This window comes from Hippoglossus stenolepis, chromosome 15, assembly GCF_022539355.2.
Source record: "Hippoglossus stenolepis isolate QCI-W04-F060 chromosome 15, HSTE1.2, whole genome shotgun sequence".
Classification (NCBI taxonomy): Eukaryota; Metazoa; Chordata; class Actinopteri; order Pleuronectiformes; family Pleuronectidae; genus Hippoglossus; species Hippoglossus stenolepis.
In genome coordinates, this window is record NC_061497.1 from 995605 (window position 1) to 1021158 (window position 25554).

At 41.3% G+C, this 25554-nt stretch overlaps 4 protein-coding genes, 1 long non-coding RNA gene and 1 other non-coding gene across 7 annotated transcripts; 5 read left to right on the plus strand and 1 right to left on the minus strand.

The window, feature by feature from the left end:
• Nucleotides 1–1241: 1241 nt before the first annotated feature.
• Nucleotides 1242–2141, plus strand: LOC118121979 (histone H2A). The gene has a single exon (XM_035178343.2). The coding sequence runs from the start codon at nucleotides 1336–1338 to the stop codon at nucleotides 1720–1722; it is 387 nt and encodes a 128-aa protein (XP_035034234.1). The 5' UTR covers nucleotides 1242–1335; the 3' UTR covers nucleotides 1723–2141.
• A 1038-nt stretch (nucleotides 2142–3179) lies between these two features.
• On the minus strand, nucleotides 3180–6817 carry LOC118121978 (heat shock cognate 71 kDa protein). Its single transcript, XM_035178342.1, has 8 exons — nucleotides 6606–6817; nucleotides 6227–6432; nucleotides 5999–6151; nucleotides 5366–5921; nucleotides 5001–5203; nucleotides 4564–4762; nucleotides 4248–4480; nucleotides 3180–3549 (listed from the first exon to the last, which is right to left on the minus strand). The coding sequence occupies exons 1-8, from the start codon at nucleotides 6808–6810 to the stop codon at nucleotides 3352–3354; spliced, it is 1953 nt and encodes a 650-aa protein (XP_035034233.1). The 5' UTR covers nucleotides 6811–6817; the 3' UTR covers nucleotides 3180–3351.
• A 1828-nt stretch (nucleotides 6818–8645) lies between these two features.
• On the plus strand, nucleotides 8646–10181 carry LOC118122347. The gene is made up of 4 exons (XR_004698452.2): nucleotides 8646–8781; nucleotides 9033–9168; nucleotides 9541–9630; nucleotides 9921–10181. It is a non-coding gene; the product is annotated as an uncharacterized LOC118122347 (long non-coding RNA).
• Nucleotides 10182–11662: 1481 nt separating this feature from the next.
• Nucleotides 11663–17236, plus strand: LOC118122199 (cytotoxic and regulatory T-cell molecule). Of its 2 annotated transcripts, none has more exons than XM_035178770.2 (10): nucleotides 11663–11729; nucleotides 12875–13015; nucleotides 13108–13260; nucleotides 13374–13493; nucleotides 13656–13811; nucleotides 14384–14653; nucleotides 15594–15662; nucleotides 15820–15969; nucleotides 16233–16334; nucleotides 16897–17236. In XM_035178770.2, the coding sequence occupies exons 1-10, from the start codon at nucleotides 11684–11686 to the stop codon at nucleotides 17064–17066; spliced, it is 1377 nt and encodes a 458-aa protein (XP_035034661.2). In that variant the 5' UTR covers nucleotides 11663–11683; the 3' UTR covers nucleotides 17067–17236. The 2 variants fall into 2 exon arrangements, with proteins under 2 accessions (XP_035034661.2, XP_035034662.2); XM_035178771.2 differs by having other exon boundaries at nucleotides 16248–16334.
• Nucleotides 17237–17851: 615 nt separating this feature from the next.
• On the plus strand, nucleotides 17852–22039 carry LOC118121919 (heat shock cognate 71 kDa protein). Its single transcript, XM_035178182.1, has 9 exons — nucleotides 17852–18006; nucleotides 18865–19074; nucleotides 19441–19646; nucleotides 19729–19881; nucleotides 19985–20540; nucleotides 20706–20908; nucleotides 21005–21203; nucleotides 21292–21524; nucleotides 21603–22039. The coding sequence occupies exons 2-9, from the start codon at nucleotides 18870–18872 to the stop codon at nucleotides 21807–21809; spliced, it is 1962 nt and encodes a 653-aa protein (XP_035034073.1). The 5' UTR covers nucleotides 17852–18006; nucleotides 18865–18869; the 3' UTR covers nucleotides 21810–22039.
• Nucleotides 19280–19371, plus strand: LOC118122714. Its single transcript, XR_004698504.1, has one exon. It is a non-coding gene; the product is annotated as a small nucleolar RNA SNORD14 (small nucleolar RNA).
• Nucleotides 22040–25554: the final 3515 nt, after the last annotated feature.

Here is a 25554-nt window from a genome sequence, read left to right on the forward strand (position 1 = left end):
AAATCACAATTTGTCTAATAGGGCTTTAACAAGGTGCGACATCCTCTGTCCTAAACCCTCAACAAGAGTAAGGAAAAACTACTAAAAAGAAATCTTTTAACAGGGGAAAAGAACGTAGAAACCTCAGAAAGAGCCACATGTGGGGGATCCCTCTCCCAGGGCGGAGAGAAGTGCCGGAGATATCTAATCTGATGGTGTGTTGGAGTCTTATTTACAAATATATGCTATCACCCCAGTGCACGCCTGCATACTGTCCCCACATCAACTCCAGCCACCACGTGGTGTCGCTGTTCAACCACTTGTGGCCTTACTGTGTGGAGAAGATTGACATCAAAAGGTAGAAACCCAAACACATGTGCATGTAAATTAATAATTAATAAATGGTTTAAAGCAGTGGAGGGTTCCACAGGTTAGGAGCACCAACTTACATCCACTCTAAATTTATTTAGAGAGTTGTTTAAAACGTGACACCACTCAGAAAAAGGCTGATTTAAGCTGAGTGGCAGGCTACAGTTCCACTATATCTCAGGATATTCAGCGTAAGGCCTCGATTCATTTGGCATTCTTTCTCTCCTAAGACAACAATGCTGCAAAATCACAGACGTGGCTTCACCACACACTAAAGGGGCTTTGAAGATCGTCCCTTTGATGATTAGTGACTTGTGTCCCCCCCCCCTCTGTTGAGCCTCTGTCCGCCTCTACTTGGAGCTGGTGTACTTGGTCACAGCCTTGGTGCCCTCGGACACGGCGTGCTTGGCCTGCTCGCCGGGCAGCAGCAGGCGGGCAGCGGTCTGGATCTCCCTGGAGGTGGCGCGCTTGTTGTAGTGCGCCAGCCGCGACGCTTCACTCAGTTCATGATGCCCATGGCCTTGGAGGAGACCATCCCCGTGTCTAGGTGCACCTGCTTCAGCACCTTGTACACGCAAATGGCGTAACTCTCCTCCCGGCTCCTACTTTTTGGAGTAACTTCTCAGGCACAGGGGCTGATTTTGCAGGATCAGGCATTTTTCTGCTTTACACACATCACTGGGGAGCCAGGAAGGGACATGGCGCTGGCTACCACCCCATCACCATCCTGTACTTATAACATAGCCGTGCAAATGAGTGTGTGCCATTCCTTCTCTGCCATTGGAGCACTCCTGATCGGAGGACAGACATTAACGCAAGATGCGCTGAGCCATTGGTTCATATGTTTCAGTTTCACTCCTCCAATCGGAAAAGTCTCTGTGGTTTATATAGATTTTCAGATTTTTTTTCATTACGTGCAGAGCTGTGCTCGCGTCGACGCCATTATCCTGACACCGTGTCATCGTCAACAACCATATTTAAACGATCATGTCTGGCAGAGGGAAAACCGGAGGCAAAGCCCGAGCAAAGGCCAAGTCTCGCTCCTCTCGAGCCGGACTCCAGTTCCCGGTGGGTCGCGTCCACAGGCTACTGCGCAAAGGCAACTATGCGGAGCGCGTCGGGGCCGGGGCTCCGGTGTATTTGGCGGCCGTGCTGGAGTATTTGACAGCTGAGATCCTGGAGCTGGCCGGTAACGCTGCCAGGGACAACAAGAAGACCAGGATCATCCCACGGCACCTCCAGCTGGCCGTGCGCAACGACGAGGAGCTCAACAAGCTGCTGGGAGGTGTGACCATCGCGCAGGGAGGCGTGCTGCCCAACATCCAGGCTGTCCTGCTCCCCAAGAAGACGGAGAAACCGGCCAAGAGCAAGTAAAGACTCCCCGCTGGCCCCGGAGTCCGTCGGGACTAAAAGCTCAGCTGGGAACCGGCTGATTTTCAAATCAGTGTTTGTTTTTCTGCTTATGGACGAACAACCTTCCAAACAGGGGGCAGTGTGTGGTGTTGCTGTTTCTACGTTGTAAACATCCACTCGCTTCTCATCGGGACTATTCATAGACTGCTGTGTAGCCACTGTTGTGTTGTTGGTGTGGAAAATGGAGGCGCATTCTAAAGGCTGGGGATAATGAAGGCCTCAGCAACAAGAAGGGGGAAATCCCGTTGTCAAAATGGACCAATTCTGGGGGGAGGGTGTTTTTATTTTCGCATTGCTGCTACAAAACGTGCTAAATTGTTGTATGGTTTATGTCATGTTCCAATAAATACCCTGCTGCCTTGTGGCAAAGGGCGAATACACCCAGGCTTTTTTTTGTTTTCATCCGGGGACCTGCGGTTTGTCTGTGAGGCATGGATGAGCTGCAGCTTCTCTGACCCCAGAGTGCTACAGCTGTGTTCTTCCTCCACTTCAATTCACACCTTCTACACTTTCAGCTCATTGTGTTTGTAACTAAGTTGATCAGTGGACATGTGTTGGTTGGAACGTGATTATGTTTCAGTGATACATTTGTTATTAATACAAAGGTTAAAAAGATTGAGATCAATTGAGATAATTGTGTGATTTGCAGCCACTTGGTTCTTATGTCTGACTCTATCCCTCCTGTGTGAGGGGGACACTTGTGTTTCACACATTCTACTCTGTGTTGCCTCAGAATCGTTTGAAACTAATTGAAATCTGGAGAAAAGCGAATCCTAAAGATTACAACTAGTGTGCAAGCTATTACAACATATGTGCTGTCTGCCTGTAGAGAGGTCTGAGTGCAGGGGCAGGGAGAGAACAGGGTTTTAAACTTTCAATTTAAGTTGCTGCATAGTTAACTTTTACATCAAAGGAGGCTTTTCTATATCAAGATTAAGTGTATATTTGCCTGTTTCATATATCGTAAAGGGCAGCAAAAAGTACTACGAAATGACATGAGATACAATGAAATTATCGACAGTTATAACGGATTGCAATTGTTTGTTAACATGTGATACAATATTGGTATGTACAATTTGGTGCAGTATGCTGCATTCTGTTCAAATTGGTTTAAAACTGTATGTAATGTAAAGAATCCTGTGCTTCCCAGAGTCACACAACCTTGCAAAGAACCTCAGAGAAATGTGATAGTGCTCTCACGTTCTCATTTTGTTAGACCGTAATCCTTTTTATTAAAGCAGGGCTCAACTGCTGAAAAGATGAATGCAGATATTCCAGTTCATAGTTTTTCTCAACTCTTAATATCTTCTACCATACAATTAAGGTCAGTGATGCCTCTTCACAGGAAAGTGTCCAATTCAGAAGTATGCATGTTCATATAATGTGCACCAAAGAGAGAGAGACAAACAGATTCCAAATTGCATGCTTCAGTCATTATTTATTCATCTGCTCACAAACCTGACATAGAATGCACGTGCAATTTTAGCTGGAAGACCATTTCATCACTCATGAACCTGACTTCACTTAGGTTGCTGGTATTGTTCATGCCTGTTTATTTACTAAGCGGTATGAAGGCGCCACAGACACTGACTAATCAACTTCCTCGATGGTTGGTCCAGTGGATCCACCGCCAGTAGGAGCGCCACCAGCTCCAGGGAAGCTGCCTGGCATTCCGCCGGGCATCCCACCTGGAATGCCCCCAGCACCCTGGTACAGCTTGGTGATAATGGGGTTACAGGCTTTCTCCAGTTCCTGTTGCTGATGTTCATATTCTTCCTTTTCTGCAGTCTAGTACAAAGAAATCAAATCATATCTTCTCTTGAGTATAGGAATTACTTAGCAGTTAGAACTTGCAGTTCACTTAAAGCTCTATAGTCAGATGTTTTCAGACAGGACCTCAGGAGTTTTCGTCTCACACATGCACAATAGAGCAGAGCGTTCAGGTGAGGGGTGGTGAAGCCAGCAGAGGCAGGATGTAATAATATAAATTCCTCTGGTGAGATCACATGTTTTACTTAACAGCACATCGGCCTTATCACCAAAAGCTCTCTCTACGTTTTTGTCTGTCTTTTTTATGTGTGTGCTACCGTTTGAGATGTTTGTATTCTATATATTTTTCGTCATTTCTGCATCTGTCACGTGTTTGAAACATCATCACAACACACACGCTTGCTGTGACTTCTCCAGAGGATCTCCTGCTGTTTTCTAACATAGGCTCCCCTGGAGAGAAATTAATGACTAGAGGCTGTCACATGGAAATTTGCATTATACAAAACACTAGTGATTGCACATTAAGTCACCATTATCTTATTATATTAATACAATGACAGTGGTTTAGCAGATGTAATACTGTAAAGTCCTAGACAAATGAAATTAAATGTGGAATTATACTTTAATCTACACATTTTACATCCTACTAAATGATGCCATTTAAAATAATATTATATCCATGTCAAAACCTGTAATGCCAATCCACCAATCCTTACCTGGTTCTTGTCAAGCCAGCTGATGACCTCGTTGCACTTGTCCAAGATCTTCTGCTTATCTTCCTCACTGATCTTGCCAGCAATCTTCTCATCCTCCACAGTTGACTTCATGTTGAAAGCATATGACTCCACTCCATTCTTAGCAGACACCTTGTCACGCTGGACATCATCCTCTGACTTGTACTTCTCAGCCTCCTGGACCATGCGTTCAATGTCCTCCTTGCTGAGACGACCTGTCATCAAATAGGTAAGATAAGCATTCAATCATCTGATGTTGGGATAACACTGCAGTTACACTGGGGTTAAGTAGTAATACCCTTGTCATTGGTGATTGTGATCTTGTTCTCCTTTCCAGTGCTCTTGTCGACAGCAGACACATTAAGGATTCCGTTGGCATCAATATCAAATGTCACCTCGATCTGGGGAACACCACGGGGAGCAGGAGGGATGCCTGTCAGCTCAAACTTGCCCAGCAGGTTGTTGTCTCTGGTCATGGCACGCTCACCCTCATAAACCTGTTGGTGTGTTAGCAGACAATGTTTAAACCATGTTTGCTCAGATATCCCAGGGAGGTCTGGGTGATCTCTAGTGGAAACCATGAGTGGCAGAAATAAATATCACCATGGTTATACAGTATGCTACAGCCGTGTACAGCTCACTCAAGTCAATTAAACATCTCAGAAATATACTGGATGTGACATCTGTTACTATGTATAAGACAAACACCTGAATACTATCCACAAGCATCCTCACCTGGATGAGCACACCAGGCTGGTTGTCAGAGTAGGTGGTAAAGGTCTGGGTCTGCTTAGTAGGAATGGTGGTGTTGCGTTTGATCAAGACAGTCATCACGCCTCCAGCAGTCTCAATACCCAGGGACAGAGGGGTGACATCCAGAAGCAGCAGGTCCTGCACATTCTCAGACTTGTCACCAGACAGGATGGCAGCCTGGACAGCTGTAAAGACAAAACATCCAGAAAATTATATTAAGTTCGACACTTAGCTAGATAATGAGTGTCCATGACTGTCAGCTGCTAAAAAAGTATGGATATCACAGTCCAAGTCCAAAAACCTAAGTGGTGTATCAATGCAGTCATCAATATGCTCAATACACTTACCAGCTCCATAGGCCACAGCTTCATCAGGATTGATGCTCTTGTTGAGCTCCTTGCCATTGAAGAAGTCCTGGAGCAGCTTCTGGATCTTGGGGATACGAGTGGAGCCACCGACCAGCACAATGTCATGGATCTGTCCTTTATCCATCTTGGCGTCACGAAGAGACTTCTCCACAGGGTCCAGCGTGCCACGGAAGAGGTCAGCGTTGAGCTCCTCAAAGCGAGCCCTGGTGATGGAGGTGTAGAAGTCAACTCCCTCATACAGGGAGTCGATCTCGATGCTGGCCTGGGTGCTGGAAGACAATGTGCGCTTTGCCCTCTCACAAGCGGTGCGCAGACGACGGACAGCTCTCTTGTTGTCGCTGATGTCCTTCTTGAACTTGCGCTTGAACTCAGCGATGAAGTGGTTGACCATGCGGCTGTCGAAATCTTCCCCACCAAGATGTGTATCTCCAGCGGTGGACTTGACCTCAAAGATACCATCCTCAATGGTCAAGATGGACACGTCAAAGGTGCCACCGCCAAGATCAAAGATGAGAACGTTCCTTTCTGACCCAACCTGGAAGAAAGAGTGAGCATGACTGTACAGAGGATCTATGTCAATCATTATACTTTGACTACTAATTTAAATCTTACCTTCTTGTCCAAACCATAAGCGATAGCTGCTGCAGTAGGCTCATTTATGATTCTTAACACATTTAAACCAGAGATAGTTCCAGCATCCTTGGTTGCTTGACGTTGCGAGTCATTAAAGTATGCAGGTACTGTAATAACAGCATTTGACACAGACTGAAAAAAAATGGAGTGAAGCGTTAAGTATCACTGTGGCAGGGCTGTTATTACTCAACATGTTTTGAAATTCACCTTCCCGAGGTAAGCTTCAGCAATCTCCTTCATCTTTGTCAGCACCATGGAAGAGATCTCCTCTGGGTAAAAGGTTTTGGTTTCACCTTTGTATTCAACCTCCACTTTGGGGCGTCCACTATCACTAATAATATCGAATGGCCAATGCTTCATGTCAGACTGAACCACTGGATCCTCAAATCGTCTGCCAATTAAACGTTTAGCATCTGCAATGCCAAGGAAACAATGGAAATAAATACTGTTCAAGTTTTTGCTGTTTGTTCAGATAGCTCTAGTTAATTTTACATTCTCACATCAAACACATTCATTCATATGAGATCAGCATGAGCTCACTGGGATCAATTCATATTTCATATCACATATCCTGCGCTAGCCTTACCAAAGACTGTGTTGGTGGGGTTCATGGCAACCTGATTTTTGGCTGCATCTCCAATCAGCCTCTCTGTATCTGTGAAGGCCACATAGCTGGGTGTGGTCCTGTTCCCCTGGTCATTGGCAATGATCTCAACCTTTCCATGCTGGAACACACCAACACAGGAGTAGGTGGTTCCAAGATCGATACCAACTGCTGGTCCCTTAGACATGATTACTCTGTGAAAGTAAAACAATCAATTGTTAATGCTATTCCAGCAGGGGGCAGTAACACTCAGTGAACAGGGCTCCATGTATTACTTTCTATACTGTAAATAAAGTAGTTTTTGGTTGTCATCTCAAATGTGAAGTAGTCACCCTAACCTAAACATAATTTAATGACAGAAAATCTGCCTTTTTAAACCTTAAAACATTTAGCCGCTGCCACCTTCAGGGTGACAGACATAGTGCACTGTTAAACAAATATCCTGTTGTCCTGATGTTTGCCTCGGATCAGATGTTAGTGGAAGGCAGCCATCTGTAGCCCTTGGAAACACAATATATTCTGAACTGAAAAAGTACAAAGGGGCTTTGGGCAAAGTTCAGAGAAGGCTGTGTGTAAAGTCTTTAGGCACACAGCATGGTGCACAATGCCTAAATTTATCCCCCCCATTGGTGCATAGAGAGTTTTTAAAGTAATATTGATGTGCAGGGCATGACTGTGCAGCATGAAGGACAGTGAGTTGCATTCTGCAGCATCACGCTGTAGCTCAAGTGAAACTGCTGATCCCTGGACCATCAGGGGGAGACACCTCTCCCACAGCTTGTGGCCTAAAGGCAAAGTTGGCCTGCTGCAGTGTAGAAGCAATTCTGCATTTATGTACCAAGCTTTTACATTGGTAAAACTGAGTATGCACAAAGTAACATTATTGCTAGTACATTCATTCAATTTACCAACTTTTAAATTCTAGATTATTTGTGATAAGATTATGTCAGAGGAATGACGTACATGAATGAATATGAAATAATATGTACGTGTGCTCTATATGCATCCTAATAATATTATAAGAATATTATTTAATAGAAAGGAATTGTGTCACTATAAACTTTGTACCACAGTAAAATATAGGCCACACTCAAATATCACACACTGTGATATTTGGCCTTAAGAAGCAGAATTACAAACATAAGGTTTGGACAACTCTTCATAGGCATCAGTCTATAGAAAGACATCCTACCTGGATGATGCTGTGGCCTCGACTGCCGCAGTCTGACTCTCCTCCACCAGATGAACACAGGCTTAAGATGCCAGCCTCGCTTCTGTATGAAGCTTCCCCATGGCTTGTGAGCCAATCAGCTTGCAGAACATCAGTGAGCTTCCAGTACATCCTGGCTCAATCCTCGTGTTCCATTTGAGTCATTCTACCTCTGATTGGCTAAAGCCTGGTAAACTGTAAAACAGAGAGAGAGAGAGAGAGAGAGAGAGAGAGAGAGAGAGAGAGAGAGAGAGAGAGAGAGAGAGAGGGAGAGAGAGAGACAGAAACAGAAACAGAAGAGGAAAGTTCCAGGGATTTCATCATTGTGAGGTAGAAGCAAATGACTAGGACTGTTAACTTGAAACTTATTACAAATAAATACATAGCATAATTTGTAATCAAATTAATACATTTAACAGTGATGCAGCTTTAATACTTGAGTATACTCTATAAGCATCATACAATTATCAGGCACACTGAGAAAAATGTTTTTTTGGCCCTGTAATATTTACGTGGCTTTTTTGTTTAAATTCTACAATAAAATATTATTGAAGGGCTTTTACTTCAAAATGCTGTGTGTTATTTAATCTGCTACTTGAAGTTTGTTAGTAATTATGAATCATCATTTTGATAATTAATTTGTATCATTCATGCCAAGTAATATTTACTACCCTTCTGTATTGACTGCACGACCCGACACAATGAAGTAAAGTTTACTTGGGTAACTGAGTGAAATTCGAAACCCTCTTCCTGCTCAGCCAGTGACGTCAGAGGACAGTTAGCGCTCCTTTCACACAATAGGTTAGACCAGTGATTCTCAAACTGTGTGGTGCGGAGGCATTACAGGTGGGGCGCGCGACCGGGAGGGGGAGATGTGAGGCGGAACTAATGTTTTGACGTCCGCTTCTCTTTAACGGTGGAACAGGAGGGAGAAGGGGTCCCTATGGTGTAAGCTATGTATCTTCTGTTTGTCTAAATGTATTGTGTTGTGTTTCATTACATTACATCACATTTATCTTAGTAAGTTGGAACATATTGTATCTTTCATTAAAATTGTTTAAAATAGGTATTGGTTAAACTGTATGTTAATTATGAAAGCAGCAGTTAATGTTGCTGCTCAATATTTCAAACTGAGAGAAGTGTTGTATTGTTTTAGCATGGTGGTTAACTATGTTGTGTGTGTTAACCTTTTGTTTTAGAACAAAGAGGAGTTAAGAAGGATCACATCAATTCCTCTCCAGCAAACCATTTGGTCAACATTGGACACTGGTTTTTCAGACAAAGGACAGGGTGGCTTGCACGAAAAAAAGTTCTATGCTGGACTCACTCAGGCAGGTAATGTCTAAAATTCATGTGATGATAATCTTATGTTGGGCTCGTGTACATGGATGGATGTACGGATAACTGGTGACACTTGGTTCATTTGGTCAAAGTTAAATATTTGTATTAGCTTCCCCACCATTATTCATCTCTACCTTCTATGTAAAGTCCCTTGAGATCATGTATATTATGATTTGATGCTATACAAATACAATCTAATTGAATTTAATTAAACTGTAAGACCACATTTGAAAAAATATTAAAGGGATGTACTGCATTAAATCATAAAACGCTCACTTTCTACATTTGTAGCTCGCTTCACCACTGCTCGCTCTCTATCCATTGTGAATGTATATGCAGTTATATGATGTTCTGTCTGTCGAACAGCAACATATCAAAGGTAGAAGAGACGTCATCATCCGCTGCTTAATGGAGTAACTTGGAGAGTCTGGAGAGGAACTCATCAAGGACTACCAGGTACATTTGTGATGGTTATTCTGACCATAATAAAAACCTAAGACTTACTCTTATCTACGGACAAATACTTTATAGGCAAACCACTCATATCCCTTTGTGTGGTTTAAATTTGGTCTTTTTATCAATTTGCATTCTTCAATAAGATATTTACTACAATTGACATTTAAGATACAGTGCCAATCAAAAAGTTGGCCTAACAACGTTTTGATTGGTATAGTCAATAGTTAAAAACAGTCGATAGTCCATAGTCTTCTAAGTTCTGATTTCAAATGTTTTTGACATCATTTCAGCAAGGAAGCCAAAGAGGACTTCTCTCATCATGACTTTAAGATCTGAAGGAAATGCAGCACAGGAAGGCCACAACCCCTGACCATGTCGGTCATCACAAGGGAAAAGAGGTTCTTCATGACTGTTGCAAATGTTTACCTTTTGCTCAAAGGCCCGAACCGAACCGAATTTGTTGGGAATTAACTTAATGCATTTCTATTCTGTATTTCTTACAAAGCTATTGCACTTTACAGTGATACTTCATTGAAAATGTAATCTCTGCAGATGTACACATTTGTCTGTTTAGTCAGACTGTCTGAGTGATTTTCTGAAAGCTCTTGAAATTGTTAAAACGTTTTGGCCACACTGTTGAGCATGAAGCCACTTTGTGTTGCTAAAAGATTGTATGTTCTGTTATGGCAGTGGTTACAAAATATGCAAGCATTGCAGGCTAGCTGAAATATACAACTTAAAGGCCTTAAAGGGTTAGTTTGGATTATTTTATGTGTGATTGTATGAGGTCCTTATCAATAGTCAGTGTATGCGCTACATGGAGAAACAGCATGAAAGATAAGCAATGATGTGCCATGGACAGGGTAAGCAAAAAAGGTATTTTAGCAAGTTAACAGACCAACTAAACGCCTTCGGAGAAATCACATATTTTTGTTTGTGTTATTGTGTGACTTTGGGAATTTGAACTGTCCCTAAAACACTGAAGTCACACAATAACACAAATAAACTAAGGATCTAGGCTGGCACCTTTTTTAAATGTCTAAAATGCGTTTGTTGCTGACCCCACCCAGAGCAGTTCATTACTTAGCTTCCTTGCAGGTGCCCATCTCTGCTTCTTCTAACTGGGGATGTGCTGACCGCTATCTACTGTAGCTAATACCCTGACTACAGAAAAGTACCTCATACAGCCACACATGTAATAATCCTATCAAACTGTTTAAGAGGTAAAATGCATCAGAAAGGTCACATGTCCTATTTGAAAATGTTTTAGCCTGACTAAGTGTTTCAAATGAAAGTCTGCGGTACTGCTGCTAGCACTGATTTAGATATGTTTTAATGCCCACCAGATTGTACGTGTAAAAAGCAACCTCTTACATCAGTGTTGAAGGGGGAATAAAAGGTGCTGTTTCTGTAAAAACATCTGTTATTTCATGTTTTATAGAAGTCTAATGTTCAAACAATCGTATTGACAAAAGTAGCTCATGTTAAAAATGCAACAAATCCATAGTATAATAGTGCTGTAAAGTATATCAAATAATATGTAAATATTACTTAGAAATGTCTGGATATAAAGTAAATAAAAGTTAGTTAATTTAAATATTTTCAAAATTAGATACAAACTTAGTTTAAGTACAATTTACTAGCAAAATGTGAGTATATTTTATACCTTAGGGTTAAAATTGCCCGTAAAATCTACTTAAGTATTCTTTATCTACCAAGTGATACTAGTAAGTAAACTTTACTTGAGGATTTCCCAAGTAAAAATTACAAAGAATTTCTGAGTGAGAATTGTTACCTAGCTTCTGCTAAGTAAATGTCACTCCAAATTTTTCTCAGTGCAGACAATATACTTCAAATTTCAGAAAGAGCTTATAAACAATGGAAATTGAGCTCTTCAGCTTTTGCTTTCACTGTAGAATTATCACATGAGTATCCCTAAATAAGAACGTTAGTGGAAAGCACAGAGTCGTTACGTCACGGAAGGTCCCTCAGCAGAGTACATAAACTTCAAATAATGAGGAAACAGCAGAGTTGTTGTTAGTGAGTGACTGAGATGGAAGTGAAGCTGCTGCTCACCGTCTTCATGCTCCTCGTACAGGGTGAGTATTTTACTTTCACTACTCGTTGACTGGTATTGTTTGATATGAAAAGCAGTTAACAATAATGAAATAAGACGGTAAACTCAATCTGATCGTAAAAAAATCAGCAGATCATGAACCTGCTGGATGTGATGTGGTGCTTATGAACTCTTCATATATGAAGATAGACATCTTTATATGGAAGTGTCTCATAAGAGTATTTGGTTGTTTTTTGTGATTACAAATTCTGATGCCTGAGGCCAAATTCAAACGGTGGAATTTATCTACAGAGTTATTGTTGTCTTAAGCTTTGAAGTATTAGATTTGAATGTTTAATATATAAAGATTTTGATTTTGTCAGTTATTAGAATGAGTGTCAGAGAGAGAGAGTAAATACATATTGTACATCACTTCCCTTTTATGTGATCTCTTTGTTATACACAGCATAAAGTATTGTGTGTACAACCTCTTTGAATCAGGCTTTAAAAATCAATAACACATCGACTAAATTCTCAAGAAAACTCTTTAATCATTCAGTAACTATCGTGTGTATATTTGATATTTATGTTATTATCATGCATTGTTCCAATGTTCAGTTAAAGTAATGTGACATTTAACACTACCCATGCTTGAGAAAAATCTTGATGACCTCTGATGAGCCCACTGCTGGTTTCAACATGCCCCCACAAATGTGTTTTCCAAAAGCCTCGTCATAGGAAAGGACATGACTGAAAGCCCCCGTCTAATAGTGACCATGTTACTTCCTGTCACAACAGACACGCATTCGATGTGGGACGGGTGAGGGGGAATGTGTTTCTTTTGCAGATGCAGTGCAGTGAAAAACACTTCCCCCCCCCCAACCACATACAATCACACACACACACACACACCCACACACTGTGGCTCAGAGAGGTATAGATGAGTCAAACTGTGAGAGGCGGGGTTTGGACTTTGGTCACCTCTGTGAGCGAGGGAGGGAAACTCACTTTCACCAGTTTAATTCTAATCAATTCCTATTATTTTTTCTCATCAGTTTTTAATTCCAGCAGAAGTTTCTCCACTGTTGTATGAAATGTTGTAGATAATATCAATCTGTGCTGTGGAGATGATTCTGTATTCTCAGTGTGAATTTCCAGGCATCAATGTTCCTATTCATTTGATTGCAGTGTCACTTGCACTGTGGCAGCGTGTGACTGTGATGAAAGGTCAGACTCTTGACTTAAGCTGCCCCATTAGTAATCCTCACAAGACCACTGTGGAGTGGAGGAACCCAAAAGGATACATTATGTTTTTCAATCGCAATAAAGGTGAGGATGACATATAAGAGCACAGGTATTAGCAGCAACATAAATTAGCTGGTGGTTGAATGTTGTTTGATTTTTTTCTACCTTGCCTCCAGCTTTAAAGGACAAGCGTTACAGAATCGACAGACTGTCGGAATCCGAATTCTCCATCAGTATTTCCAACATCACCTTCAAAGATGGTGGCAACTACACATGTTCTCACTATGACCACCACACAAAAGAGAAGATAGTGGAGGTGACAGTGTTAGGTATGTGTTCTGCTGCAATTACAGATAATATAATTTTAAAGATATAACCCCACCGTCATTATATTGTCAAAATACTGTAATAACATCACTTTTTGTGCATGATTCTTTTAAAGGTTATCCTAGAATGAAAGTGGCAGAGCATGAAGGACAGCTTGTCATTAAATGCACTGCTGAGGGGAACCACTATCCTCCACAGATCTCCTGGAAAGTAGGCCAGTGGCCTGAGATTAGGGGTGAGTTGCTAACACCTACCGCTACCAACATATTGTTTGTTTCATTTTGAATGCCATACGTGAGCGGTTTAAGGTATAAATTTGAATTTTGGCCGAAGGTCTCAGCAATGTCATATGAAGATGAGTCTTCACGTGCATGATCACATCTGTCCTATCCTACAGGTCATGCCCAAGTCCATCATGAAGATAAAACATATGTGTCCGTGGATATGTTACATGTTCAGCAAGACAAGAAGAGAGTGACTGTGAAATGCCTCGTTCGCCATCCAGCTCTGCTCTCACCACCTCTGATGAACTTTGTCAAAATTGGACAAGGCAGTGAGTACAAACTGAAACGTAGCCTGCTCCTATTTTACTGACTGGAACCTTAGACATTCATTCAAACTAGACTACCGAGTCCATGTCCAATATTGACCACCAGAGAAACTGACTATAATTGGGCCTTGTATTGGCCCACACTTGTTCACTTTAATTACTTCTGAAAAAAGGAAGATACATGTAGGTTTTCAGACATGACCTACAGGTAAAACCCAGAAAATTGTGTTTTGGAGTTTACCAGTAGTTTACCTTTGGCACACACACAATACAGTTCAGTGTATGTCTAAAAGCAGCTTTAGAGGAACAGTGACAGTGTGAAAGAAGAGGAGTTTTTTCCATGAGCTTCTTCATGACACTGTCTGTGAAAGTTGACCAACAACATGAATATGTAATTGATTTTTAAAAAACATGTAATTTCCTCTTTCTGCAAGATGCAAATAGTCTGCTTCATGTAATTGTATTGAAAAAACAGCTTTTTGTTTTGTCTTTGTGGATTTTGTATTTGAGTTTCTATGATTGAGTTTACTGTTTCTGCTCAGTAACAGTGTGAACCCCCTCTCTGTGTGTGACAGGAAGAAAGTTCCACCGCACAACTACGACTAGTTTACCTACAGCTGCAGGGTCGGCAGAGGTACCGACAACAACCAGTGGGTCCAGACATGAGACAACATCAACAGTCCACCTCACAACCACAGATGCGAATGGGCCTCCATCAGAGAGCTCTATCCAGTTATCAGCTGTTTCCTCCAATCACCCGTTTCCTTCCAGGGAGCCACAGACGGTTTCAGCATCCAGCCGGTCTCCTATAAACCCTGATACAGGCTCACATCTCAGCACTACTGGTGAGCCAAACTGTTGTCACTTGTATATGAAGATCCTTAACGATAAAAATGTCTCTACGATCTGCCTTTAGAGACATCGTTAGATGGTTGTAATGTTCAGTAACTTGCAAAATAGTCTTTTAAACCAATATGAAAATAAATCATGTTAAGATCGAGGATCGTGATCCTGCCTGAAAAAAATAGTGATTGATATGTTTGCCTAAATCTAATAGTAATAATAAATGTATTGATGAAACCTAATGCTTTGTAAATTGAATATCTAAATAATGCCAGGAATAACTCAAACTTCACTTAGTTTCCGTTATACTGCAACCCACAGCTTGGGGGATGGAAATGACAGAGATCTCAGCTTGCACAGTGGGTTTCATTTGGTTTCTTAACCCCCCCACTGTAGTTCTGTTTCCTGTGACAGTGAAGTGTCACACTGTAGTGTCAGATGTATTCATACATTCTGAGGATGGAACTGTGAGGCTTCACACAAAGGTGAAGATCATTTCCATGATATACAGTTCACAGAGCATCATCTATGATTTGATATTCCAGCTCTAAAAAAAAGGCTTGATGCTTAATTTTCTTTCATTTGAATCTGAAGAACAGTTGGCCAGAGATGAATCAACGCTGAGTTATAAACTAACACTTAAACTTACTGTTCCTAGAAATAACATTCAGTTATTCATCTGATTTGGGCAAAACAGAGCACAACTCACACTGTATGATATCCAGTGTACTGCATTGTAAGATTACATGTAAAATTACTCTTGACCAAATCTGTATTTACAGTCTATGCTCTTAAAAGCCGTGTGTTTTATGCCATCTAGTGGTAACTCTGAAAAACTACAATGGGGTTGTTGCATTAAGAAAACAGGGTTGAGTTGGGCTGCAGCAGCTTATTCGAGGCTGTGTTAATTATTGTCTCGTCCTTCCTCATTACTCTGTAAAGGCTGGACGTCTGTGTCTGAAACGACAGAGGAGATCACATCCTACAACAGCACAGGGAGAAACCCACCAGGTAACTTTACATTGCTTACAGTACTGTCTGCATGGCTGACACTACACGTAATGATGGCATAATTATCTAGGGTTGTATACATAATATGTGTAATAGGCTTTAAACGTGACGATGTAAGGTTTTGGTGAAAAACTGCCAACATTCTGTTCATTTCCAGGGAGCACAAATGACCCACGGATGCAGACAGGAAGTCAAGGCAATTCCTCATTACTGGTCTTTCTGGTGACGTGCCTGATTGTCTGTCTCCTGATCGTGGTCACGTTTTTTGCTATCAAGCTGAGGAGAGCGCACATCACCTGGAAGAAAGGTGAGCAGAACTTATTTCCACTTTCTGTCTGACATATTATCAACAACAAGATCAGACTGAAGCTGCTGTTAGACAGAGGTTTAGTCTGGGCGTTAGTCAATTTATGAAGCAAATCCTTAGTGCTGGTTTTCCTCTGCTTCATGTCTGTCCAGAAATATATAAAATATGATATAAATTATAAATAGACTTTCTCTTTGCACACCTCTAATTAGACCGCAAAGCAATGAACTTTCTTTTTTTAATGTATTTATATATTATGACAGTTTTCATTGTTACAGAGAATGAGGACTCTAATCCTTCAGAGGAGAGCAGCAAATCGAAATCAAGCCAAGAGGAGAAGAACTCTAAGGGACAAAGGCGAAGAGGTACACTGATAATTCAGCACACAGAGACTTGAATTCTTCCTGGTCCCAGGACAAGCTTTGTGGATTAAAGAAATGATCATGTGATTGCTGTCAATTGTAAATTTTAGCTTCAGGAAATGTATTAAGTTAATAAAACAAGACTAGTTGAGAGTGTTTGCTCAGTGTTGACATCCCTTGTGTCCACATTAATGTCTCAGGTGAATTAAGGAAACCAATCTGAAATGATGAGTTCCATTCAACACTTACAGTCATTTCATTACATTAAACATTAAGAAGCTAATATTAAATATACATATATATGAAAAATGTATAGGTTACACACACCACACACTTTGTGTTGTCTCACTGTAATAATATTTGATGACACATTCTGACTTTCCAACTTCAGCTCATTTATTCATCAAATTCTTTCAGTGAATAATTCCACTCCTTTAACACCAACATGACTAATTCAGCTTTGTGTAGTTTATAGTTTCTGGTGACACACAATCAGGGCTGTAACCGTTTCCTGCAATGAGTCACTGACTGTGACATGCCCTCTCTCTCTGTCTCTCCCTCGCAGGGCTCTTCAACACAGCATTCACACAGTATGTGGCTGAAGAACCAGCAGTGATCCCTTCAAACACAGGTGCCATGTCAGCAACAGAGAGTGTAAATCAGGAGAGGACTTCTGAACCTCAACCCCCATCCCAATCTTCAGCCCAATGTGACATAAAGGAGACAGAGCTATAAGAGTCTGTAAAATACTGCATTGTCTTTGTTTTACTCCACTGGTCACAATGAGTGTATGTTTACACAGAAAAGAATGTGGTGACGCATTGTCTCAACTATAGTACTGTTCTGTAATGTGTAAATACTGTACAGTTTGTTTACATGTAAGAATAAAATATATTTTGCGAGAACATACTTTTTATTTGGACAAATATGTTTATGGGAAATATAAAAAATGTTTTTACATATTATCTTACGATTATTTGTGTGCGCCATTATGTGATGTGACATCCCAAGCATTATATATATTTTTAAAAAATAATACCGATTCTATCAGATACATCCTATCACGTGTGCCACTGGGGGCCAATGGAGACAGAGATCAAATGAAATGCAGAGCATGGTGATGTGTAAGGCCACAAACATACTATTCGTGATGTCAGGCAGTAGCGTATTCATTCACTGAAAAAGTCATTATTTCAAGTGAGAATGAAATGTCTGTATCTTCCTTCCGGTTTGTCTCTCCATTTTCAAAGAGCAACGGGATCAACATATCCCAGTTAGCTCCTGTCTATCCACGCGTTGTTTCTACATCTCATTTCTAATCATTCTAAAGCTAACTCTCTTCGAATTAAAAGCATATGTACATCTGATGGATAGAAAATCCCACGAAACAGGATCTTAAGCCTGAATCAGGGCTGCTGAACCATGCGGTCATTCACAAGCGATTATAAAACCCAGATCCTGAAACCGGAAGTGGGATGGAGCAGCCCAGCGTCATTCGAGCGTCATTGGTGGACCGCAGAGGAAGACTCGATCTGTGATTGGCTGTTCTGTCGGGTATATAACGTCCCGGTCCCTTCCAGTCCTTCCTTTACTTCTCAAACCGGCAAGGACAAGTCGGCCTCGCTGCACTCCACCCAGCACATCCCCCCAAAGTCATCGGAGGTTCAATTAATCGGTAAGTCTTTTTATCAGAAGTATATGTAAGAAAGACTCGCATTCGTCGATTGTATGGAGGTAGTTTTCTACTGATACTGCTGATTCATGGTCGCTGTTTTATGACCGAAAATGCTCAGGATACATTTACTTGTTATATTTTATTACTAGTTCAACCATAGGCGATGCAGATGATTAACTTTACAGAGGATTACGTTTAGGATGCGCCTCTAATGGCTGTAACCACGAGCTCAGCGCGTGGGCTAGCTAACGGTAGCTACTTAGCAGAGCGGGGGGTGGGGGTGGGGGACGTTCGAGAATGTTCTCGAACAGCCGGCGTCAAGGCAACAGGAATTACCATACTTCCGGTTGCTCTTTCAGAACAAAGGCCTCTGTCGCAATGCCGTGTCTTTTAATTTTACTAATAAAGAGTGCCTTGAAGTTTGGACCGCCTGATTTAACATCACATTTGTCCCGCTTTGTTTTGTGGTTAGTTTATACATCTTAAAGTTTTAAGCCGGTTTCCGGCGAGCACGATGGCAGCGTCAATTTGAGGCCTCGTTCACTTACATGCAGAATTAGCGCAGTGTCATTGTTTCAGCATTGTCAGTCTTTGGGTACATTGACACTTTAACGCTTTGTATGGTATCTATCGTAGCAATGTTTTCAACACACTTTTTATATAGTAATGATAAAGCTATTCCTATAGCAATTACACTGCTGGTGAATGGTTCTGTTTTATTAATTCTAATTGCTGTATTTTCGAGACTACTCTTCTGCGTACAACAACTCTGAAGTTTCATTTTTAAACGTTTAAAACTATTTTATGAATAAGCTTTCAGTTGTAACCCATGGTATTGACAAATCAACTTTCTTGCAGGAATCATGTCTAAGGGACCAGCGGTCGGTATCGATCTCGGGACCACCTACTCCTGTGTTGGTGTGTTCCAGCATGGGAAAGTGGAGATCATTGCCAATGACCAGGGCAACAGGACCACACCCAGCTATGTGGCCTTCACAGATTCCGAGAGGCTGATTGGGGATGCAGCCAAAAATCAGGTTGCCATGAACCCCACCAACACAGTCTTTGGTAAGAGTTACATTTTATTATTGATCAAAAGTGAGCTTGTGTCGTTCTTGTAACAAAAACCTGCTAAAAGTGGAGCAACTCTTCACAATAGTGGGCAACACAACTCAAGAAAAAATTAAATGACTGGCTCCAATATTTTTTATAGTATGCAAGAATGATACAATTCTTTCACGAACAGTTTCTACATGACTTGTTAATGAGCACCTCACTGTGATGACGATTTTCCCGCCATTCGTAGTTTCCTCCAGAGGTCGAAAGACCAAAGATGGCCAAATCCTTCCTTGGATGTCTGAGTGGGCTTCTGTAATGGAAGTCCACCTTGTCTCAAATTGTTTTGGAATTTAACAAAACTATTTATTTTTGCAGATGCCAAAAGGCTGATTGGCCGCAGGTTTGATGACGCAGTTGTACAATCAGATATGAAGCACTGGCCATTCAATGTCATCAATGACAGCACTCGCCCCAAAGTTCAAGTTGAGTACAAGGGTGAGTCAAAGTCCTTCTACCCAGAGGAGATCTCTTCCATGGTGCTGACCAAGATGAAGGAGATTGCTGAAGCCTACCTCGGAAAAGTACGTTACAATACATTTTTGAAAGCAAAGCTACGATACTTGAATGCTGTGGAATGAATTCTAATGTTTCTATTCCTTTCAGACTGTCAACAATGCTGTAGTCACAGTGCCCGCCTACTTCAATGACTCCCAGCGCCAGGCCACTAAGGATGCAGGCACTATCTCTGGCCTCAATGTTTTGCGTATCATCAATGAACCAACTGCTGCTGCTATCGCCTATGGTTTGGACAAGAAGGTATATTAACCATAACAATATATTATTATACTTAAACAATGTTGATGGTTTGAAATACAAACAATTCTAGTTCTTGGTAGTTGAAATTTTCATTCCTTTCCAGGTTGGGTCAGAAAGGAACGTTCTCATCTTCGATCTTGGCGGTGGCACCTTTGACGTGTCCATCTTGACCATTGAGGATGGTATCTTTGAGGTCAAGTCCACCGCTGGAGATACACATCTTGGTGGGGAAGATTTCGACAACCGCATGGTCAACCACTTCATCGCTGAGTTCAAGCGCAAGTTCAAGAAGGACATCAGCGACAACAAGAGAGCTGTCCGTCGTCTGCGCACCGCTTGTGAGAGGGCAAAGCGCACATTGTCTTCCAGCACCCAGGCCAGCATCGAGATCGACTCCCTGTATGAGGGAGTTGACTTCTACACCTCCATCACCAGGGCTCGCTTTGAGGAGCTCAACGCTGACCTCTTCCGTGGCACGCTGGACCCTGTGGAGAAGTCTCTTCGTGACGCCAAGATGGATAAAGGACAGATCCATGACATTGTGCTGGTCGGTGGCTCCACTCGTATCCCCAAGATCCAGAAGCTGCTCCAGGACTTCTTCAATGGCAAGGAGCTCAACAAGAGCATCAATCCTGATGAAGCTGTGGCCTATGGAGCTGGTAAGTGTATTGAGCATATTGATGACTGCATTGATACACCACTTAGGTTTTTGGACTGTGATATCCATACTTTTTTAGCAGGTGACGGCCATGGACACATTATCTAGCCAAGTGTCAAACTTAATATAATTTTCTAGATGTCAAACTGATGTTTTGTCTTTACAGCTGTCCAGGCTGCCATCCTGTCTGGTGACAAGTCTGAGAATGTGCAGGACCTGCTACTTCTGGATGTCACCCCTCTGTCCCTGGGTATTGAGACTGCTGGAGGCGTGATGACTGTCTTGATCAAACGCAACACCACCATTCCTACTAAGCAGACCCAGACCTTTACCACCTACTCTGACAACCAGCCTGGTGTGCTCATCCAGGTAAGCACATCTGTTTCAATGAGTGTTTGAGCTTAATAAAGTTGAAAAAACTGTAGACCAACATCATTTTAACATTGTCTGCTAATACACCAACAGGTTTATGAGGGTGAGCGTGCCATGACCAGAGACAACAACCTGCTGGGCAAGTTTGAGCTGACGGGCATCCCTCCTGCTCCCCGTGGTGTTCCCCAGATCGAGGTGACATTTGATATTGATGCCAACGGCATCATGAATGTCTCTGCTGCTGACAAGAGCACTGGAAAGGAGAACAAGATCACAATCACCAATGACAAGGGTATTAAATGCTGCTCCACACCAATAATAACTGCAGTGTTATCCCAACATCAGATGATTGCATGCTAATCTTACCTATTTGATGACAGGTCGTCTCAGCAAGGAGGACATTGAACGCATGGTCCAGGAGGCTGAGAAGTACAAGTCAGAGGATGATGTCCAGCGTGACAAGGTGTCTGCTAAGAATGGAGTGGAGTCATATGCTTTCAACATGAAGTCAACTGTGGAGGATGAGAAGCTTGCTGGCAAGATCAGTGAGGAAGATAAGCAGAAGATCTTGGACAAGTGCAACGAGGTCATCAGCTGGCTTGACAAGAACCAGGTAAATACTCTGCTCTTCTTTTTATTCTTTTTTTTAATGATGTCATTTGTCAGAATACTGAAAGTCCTTGTTTTGCAGACTGCCGAAAGGGATGAGTATGAGCATCAACAGAAGGAGCTGGAGAAGGTGTGCAACCCCATCATCACTAAGCTGTACCAGAGTGCCGGTGGCATGCCAGGTGGTATGCCAGAAGGCATGCCTGGTGGCTTCGGTGGAGCTGGTGGTGCTGGTGGTGCTGCTCCCGGCGCCGGATCATCTGGACCCACCATTGAGGAGGTCGACTAAACATTCCCTCACTTCAGCTGCTACCTCCTGAGAAAGTATTCTAAGAAAGTAACCCTCTTATAGCACAAGTTACAACAAGCTTTAGAGTGTCATTTAAAGATAAAATTGGGTTCTGGGATCACGTTATTGCATCATTTGACAACTGGGAACAGCTTGTAGTTGGCTCCATGGCGCAGTGAGTCGTTAAGAGTTTTGTATGTCACTGCCTTGTTAATAAACTTGAAACCCTCTGTTTGACTCTGTGCTTCTTTTTGTCTATAGGACTTCAATCAAGCCTAATGATCAGATTAGAAACCATTTAAAATTGACTTGAAAGTGTTAGTTGCTAAACTGGCTGTTTTTTGACTAGACAAAGAAACATTTGTTCTAAACCCATTTTGGCAAAGAAATGTACAGAAGTTCTTAAATGCATAATTACCTTGAATGTCACACCTGTTACTCATTAAAAGACTATGGACACCATATTTAAAGTCAAAAAATAAATGAAATCTTAACTTAAAAATGATTGTTAAAATGGTTTTCTGTAAAATAAATTAAACATTTTAGTGTTGGCTGTAAATCTAAAATATAGGCAAACTATTCACTCATATTCCCACCCATGGTCAATGTCATTTCCAATAAACCTGACCTAAGGAAGACTGAACACTGAGAAAACACGAGCAGAACATATAAACGTCTCAGAACACAAGACATGGATATGCATTAACCCTTCTAATACACAACATGGATCAAAAAATCACCTGTATTCATTTACTGTTTTAACTATGGCTGAGTGTTTCTTAGAAATAAATGTGTTTTATCATTTAAAATTCCTGATATTTATTAAATAGTATTTCCATTACAACAAATTCATCAATTTCACACATGGGTCAAAAATGACCTGTAAAATGTCCTATGTTATTTCATGCATGGCAGAATCAGAATGTTGTGGCTTCTTGTTTTTCCCTATATGGAGGGATGCTCTTTCCATTAAGACCCATTTTACTCAATTTATTGGACTGGGTCTCAGTTTCCTCAAAGGACTCATCAGATGAGTCTCCTTTGTCATCAAAGGACCCTTCATTTAGGAGAGCTGGATTCAAAGAAACAGCTTGATCCTGTGGAACATAGTCTAGGTCTTATCTCTTAGCTAGGAATATTACCCAGTCTATTAAATGACAACCCAGAGTTGGGACCAGGAAGCAGAGCTGCAGTGCTAAACACTTCTCTGCGCTCCCTCTAGATCAGTCACACAAACCCATAGAGATTGTCTGTCCACCGTCCCATTAATTTATGTAAATCAAACAATAACGGAGAATTCTACACAAAAAAATCGAATACAAATTAATACAACCTCTGCAACAGCTCAAGAAACAAAGACTTTTAAATGTGGTCTTGTAAACATAAGATCATTATCATCAAAGGCTGTTTTAGTTAATGAACTAGTCTCAGATCACAACATTGATTTATTGTCCCTCACTGAGACCTGGCTGCATCTCGATGAATAGGTCAGCCTAAATGAATCTACTCCCCCCAGTCATGTAAATTCACACGTTCCCCGAGAATTTGGCCGAGGAGGTGGAGTTGCTGCTATTTTTAACTCCAGTCTATCAATTCATCCTAAACCTAAACTAAGCTACAACTCATTTGAAAGTCTTGTTTTTAGTCTTCCACACCCATCCAAGAAATACCAACAGCCAATCATATTTGCTGTAGTTTACCATGCACCTGGGGCTTATTCAGAATTTTTAGTTTTTATCAAACCTAGTCCTAAAGACCGTTAAAATTATTATTGTTGGTGACTTTAATATTCATGTTGACAATAATAATGACAGCCTTAGCGTAGCATTTATTTCAGTACTAGACTCAATTGGTTTCAGTCAGTGTGTACACCAACCGACTCATTGTTGTAACCACACACTTGACCTTGTATTATCATATGGTGTCAAAATTGAACATCTAATAGTATTTCCACGTAATCCAATTCTATCAGACCATAATTTAATAACCTTCGATTTTTCATTATCAGAATATATGCCACTAATAAAAAACTCCTTTACTAGATGTCTACCTGATAGTGCTGTAGCTAAATTTAAGGAAATAATTCCAATTACATTTAAACCCGTATTATCTGTTGATATAACCAACGAATTCTTTAAAAACCCTAGCTCCACTGAGATTGACCATCTTGTCGATAGCTCTGTAAAGTCATTACGATTAACATTAGACTCCATAGCGCCTCTAAAAAAGAAACGTGTAAAACATAGTAAATTAGCTCCGTGGTATAATTCTAAGGCACATGAATTAAAACAAGCATCAAGAAAACTAGAAAGGAAGTGGCGCTCCAGCCACCGTGTTGAATATCTCCTAGACTGGAAGAATAGTGTTAAAGCACATAAGAAGGCTCTCCACAAAGCAAGAGCTGCCTACTACTCAAAACTAATAGAAGAGAATCAAAACAACCCCAGGTTTCTCTTCAGCACTGCAGCCAGGCTGACAGAGAGTCACACCTCCACTGAACCCAGTATTCCTCGATCCCTGAATAGCAATATCTTTATGACCTTCTTTAATGATAAAATTCTAACTATTAGAAATAAATCAACCATCTCCTGCCCTCAATTGGCACTAATACACCATCAAGAATAGAAATCTCAGAAACAGCTGAGAATCCTACCAATTATTTAGACAGCTTCTCTCTGATCACCCTTGATCAGCTGACCAAAATAATCTCATGTTGTAAACCAACAACTTGTATCTTAGATCCCATTCCCACAAAATTACTTAAAGAAATTCTGCCCCTAATTGATGGTACTTTACTGAACACAATCAATCTGTCATTATCATCAGGATATGTACCACAGTCCTTTAAAATAGCTGTAATCAAACCCTTCCTCAAAAAACCCACCCTAGACCCGGAGGTTTTAGCCAACAACAGACCAATATCCAACCTCCCCTTCCTGTCTAAAATCCTTGAAAAAGTTGTAGCAAATCAGCTGTGTGAGTTTCTCCAGGAAAGTAATGTCTATGAAGACTTTCAGTCGGGGTTTAGAGCTAATCACAGCATGGAGACAGCCTTGGCAAAAGTCACTAATGACCTTCTAATAGCTTCAGATCAGGGGTTTGTGTCTGTCCTCGTTCTGTTAGATCTTAGTGCAGCATTCAACACAATTGACCATCAAATTTTATTACAGAGACTAGAACAGTTAATTAGCATTAAAGGAACCGCCCTAAACTGGTTTAAATCATATTTTTCAGATCGATTCCAATTCGTGCAAATTAATGATGAGTCGTCTGTGCGCACCAAAGTTAACCACGGTGTTCCACAGGGCTCTGTGCTCGGCCCAATTTTATTCTCATTATATATGCTTCCACTAGGAAACATTATCAGGACACACTGTGTAAATTTTCATTGCAATGCGGATGACACCCAGTTATACTTGTCAATAAAACCTGAACAGTGTAATCAATTAACTAAACTCCAAGCATGTCTCAAGGAAGTACCTTATCAACCCACTAGAGCACTGTGCTCCCAGAATTCAGGCTTACTTGTCGTCCTTAAAGTCTCTAAAAGCAGAGTAGGAGCCAGAGCTTTCAGCTATCAAGCTCCTCTCCTGTGGAATCATCTCCCACTTTCAGTTCGGGAGGCAGACACCAGCTGTACGTTTAAGAGTAGGCTTAAAACCTTCCTTTTTGATAAAGTTTAGAGTTAGAGCTGGTTCAGGTTTGTCTTAGACCTGCTCTTAGTTATGCTGCTATAGGTCTAGAA

What these genes read in the sequence shown, in the direction of transcription:
- LOC118122199 (XM_035178770.2), top strand. Translation starts at nt 11,684, where the DNA reads ATGGAAGTGAAGCTGCTGCTCACCGTCTTCATGCTCCTCGTACAGG. An exon ending in CTCACATCTCAGCACTACTG is followed by an intron (nt 14,654 to 15,593) that starts GTGAGCCAAACT and finishes TACTCTGTAAAG; the next exon opens with GCTGGACGTCTGTGTCTGAA. An exon ending in CACAGGGAGAAACCCACCAG is followed by an intron (nt 15,663 to 15,819) that starts GTAACTTTACAT and finishes GTTCATTTCCAG; the next exon opens with GGAGCACAAATGACCCACGG.
- LOC118121919 (XM_035178182.1), top strand. Translation starts at nt 18,870, where the DNA reads ATGTCTAAGGGACCAGCGGTCGGTATCGATCTCGGGACCACCTACTCC. An exon ending in AGCTGTGGCCTATGGAGCTG is followed by an intron (nt 20,541 to 20,705) that starts GTAAGTGTATTG and finishes TTGTCTTTACAG; the next exon opens with CTGTCCAGGCTGCCATCCTG. An exon ending in GCTGGCTTGACAAGAACCAG is followed by an intron (nt 21,525 to 21,602) that starts GTAAATACTCTG and finishes CTTGTTTTGCAG; the next exon opens with ACTGCCGAAAGGGATGAGTA.
- LOC118121978 (XM_035178342.1), bottom strand. Translation starts at nt 6,810, where the DNA reads ATGTCTAAGGGACCAGCAGTTGGTATCGATCTTGGAACCACCTACTCC. An exon ending in CTGAAGCTTACCTCGGGAAG is followed by an intron (nt 6,152 to 6,226) that starts GTGAATTTCAAA and finishes ATTTTTTTTCAG; the next exon opens with TCTGTGTCAAATGCTGTTAT. An exon ending in GCTGGCTTGACAAGAACCAG is followed by an intron (nt 3,550 to 4,247) that starts GTAAGGATTGGT and finishes TCTTTGTACTAG; the next exon opens with ACTGCAGAAAAGGAAGAATA.
- LOC118121979 (XM_035178343.2), top strand. Translation starts at nt 1,336, where the DNA reads ATGTCTGGCAGAGGGAAAACCGGAGGCAAAGCCCGAGCAAAGGCCAAG.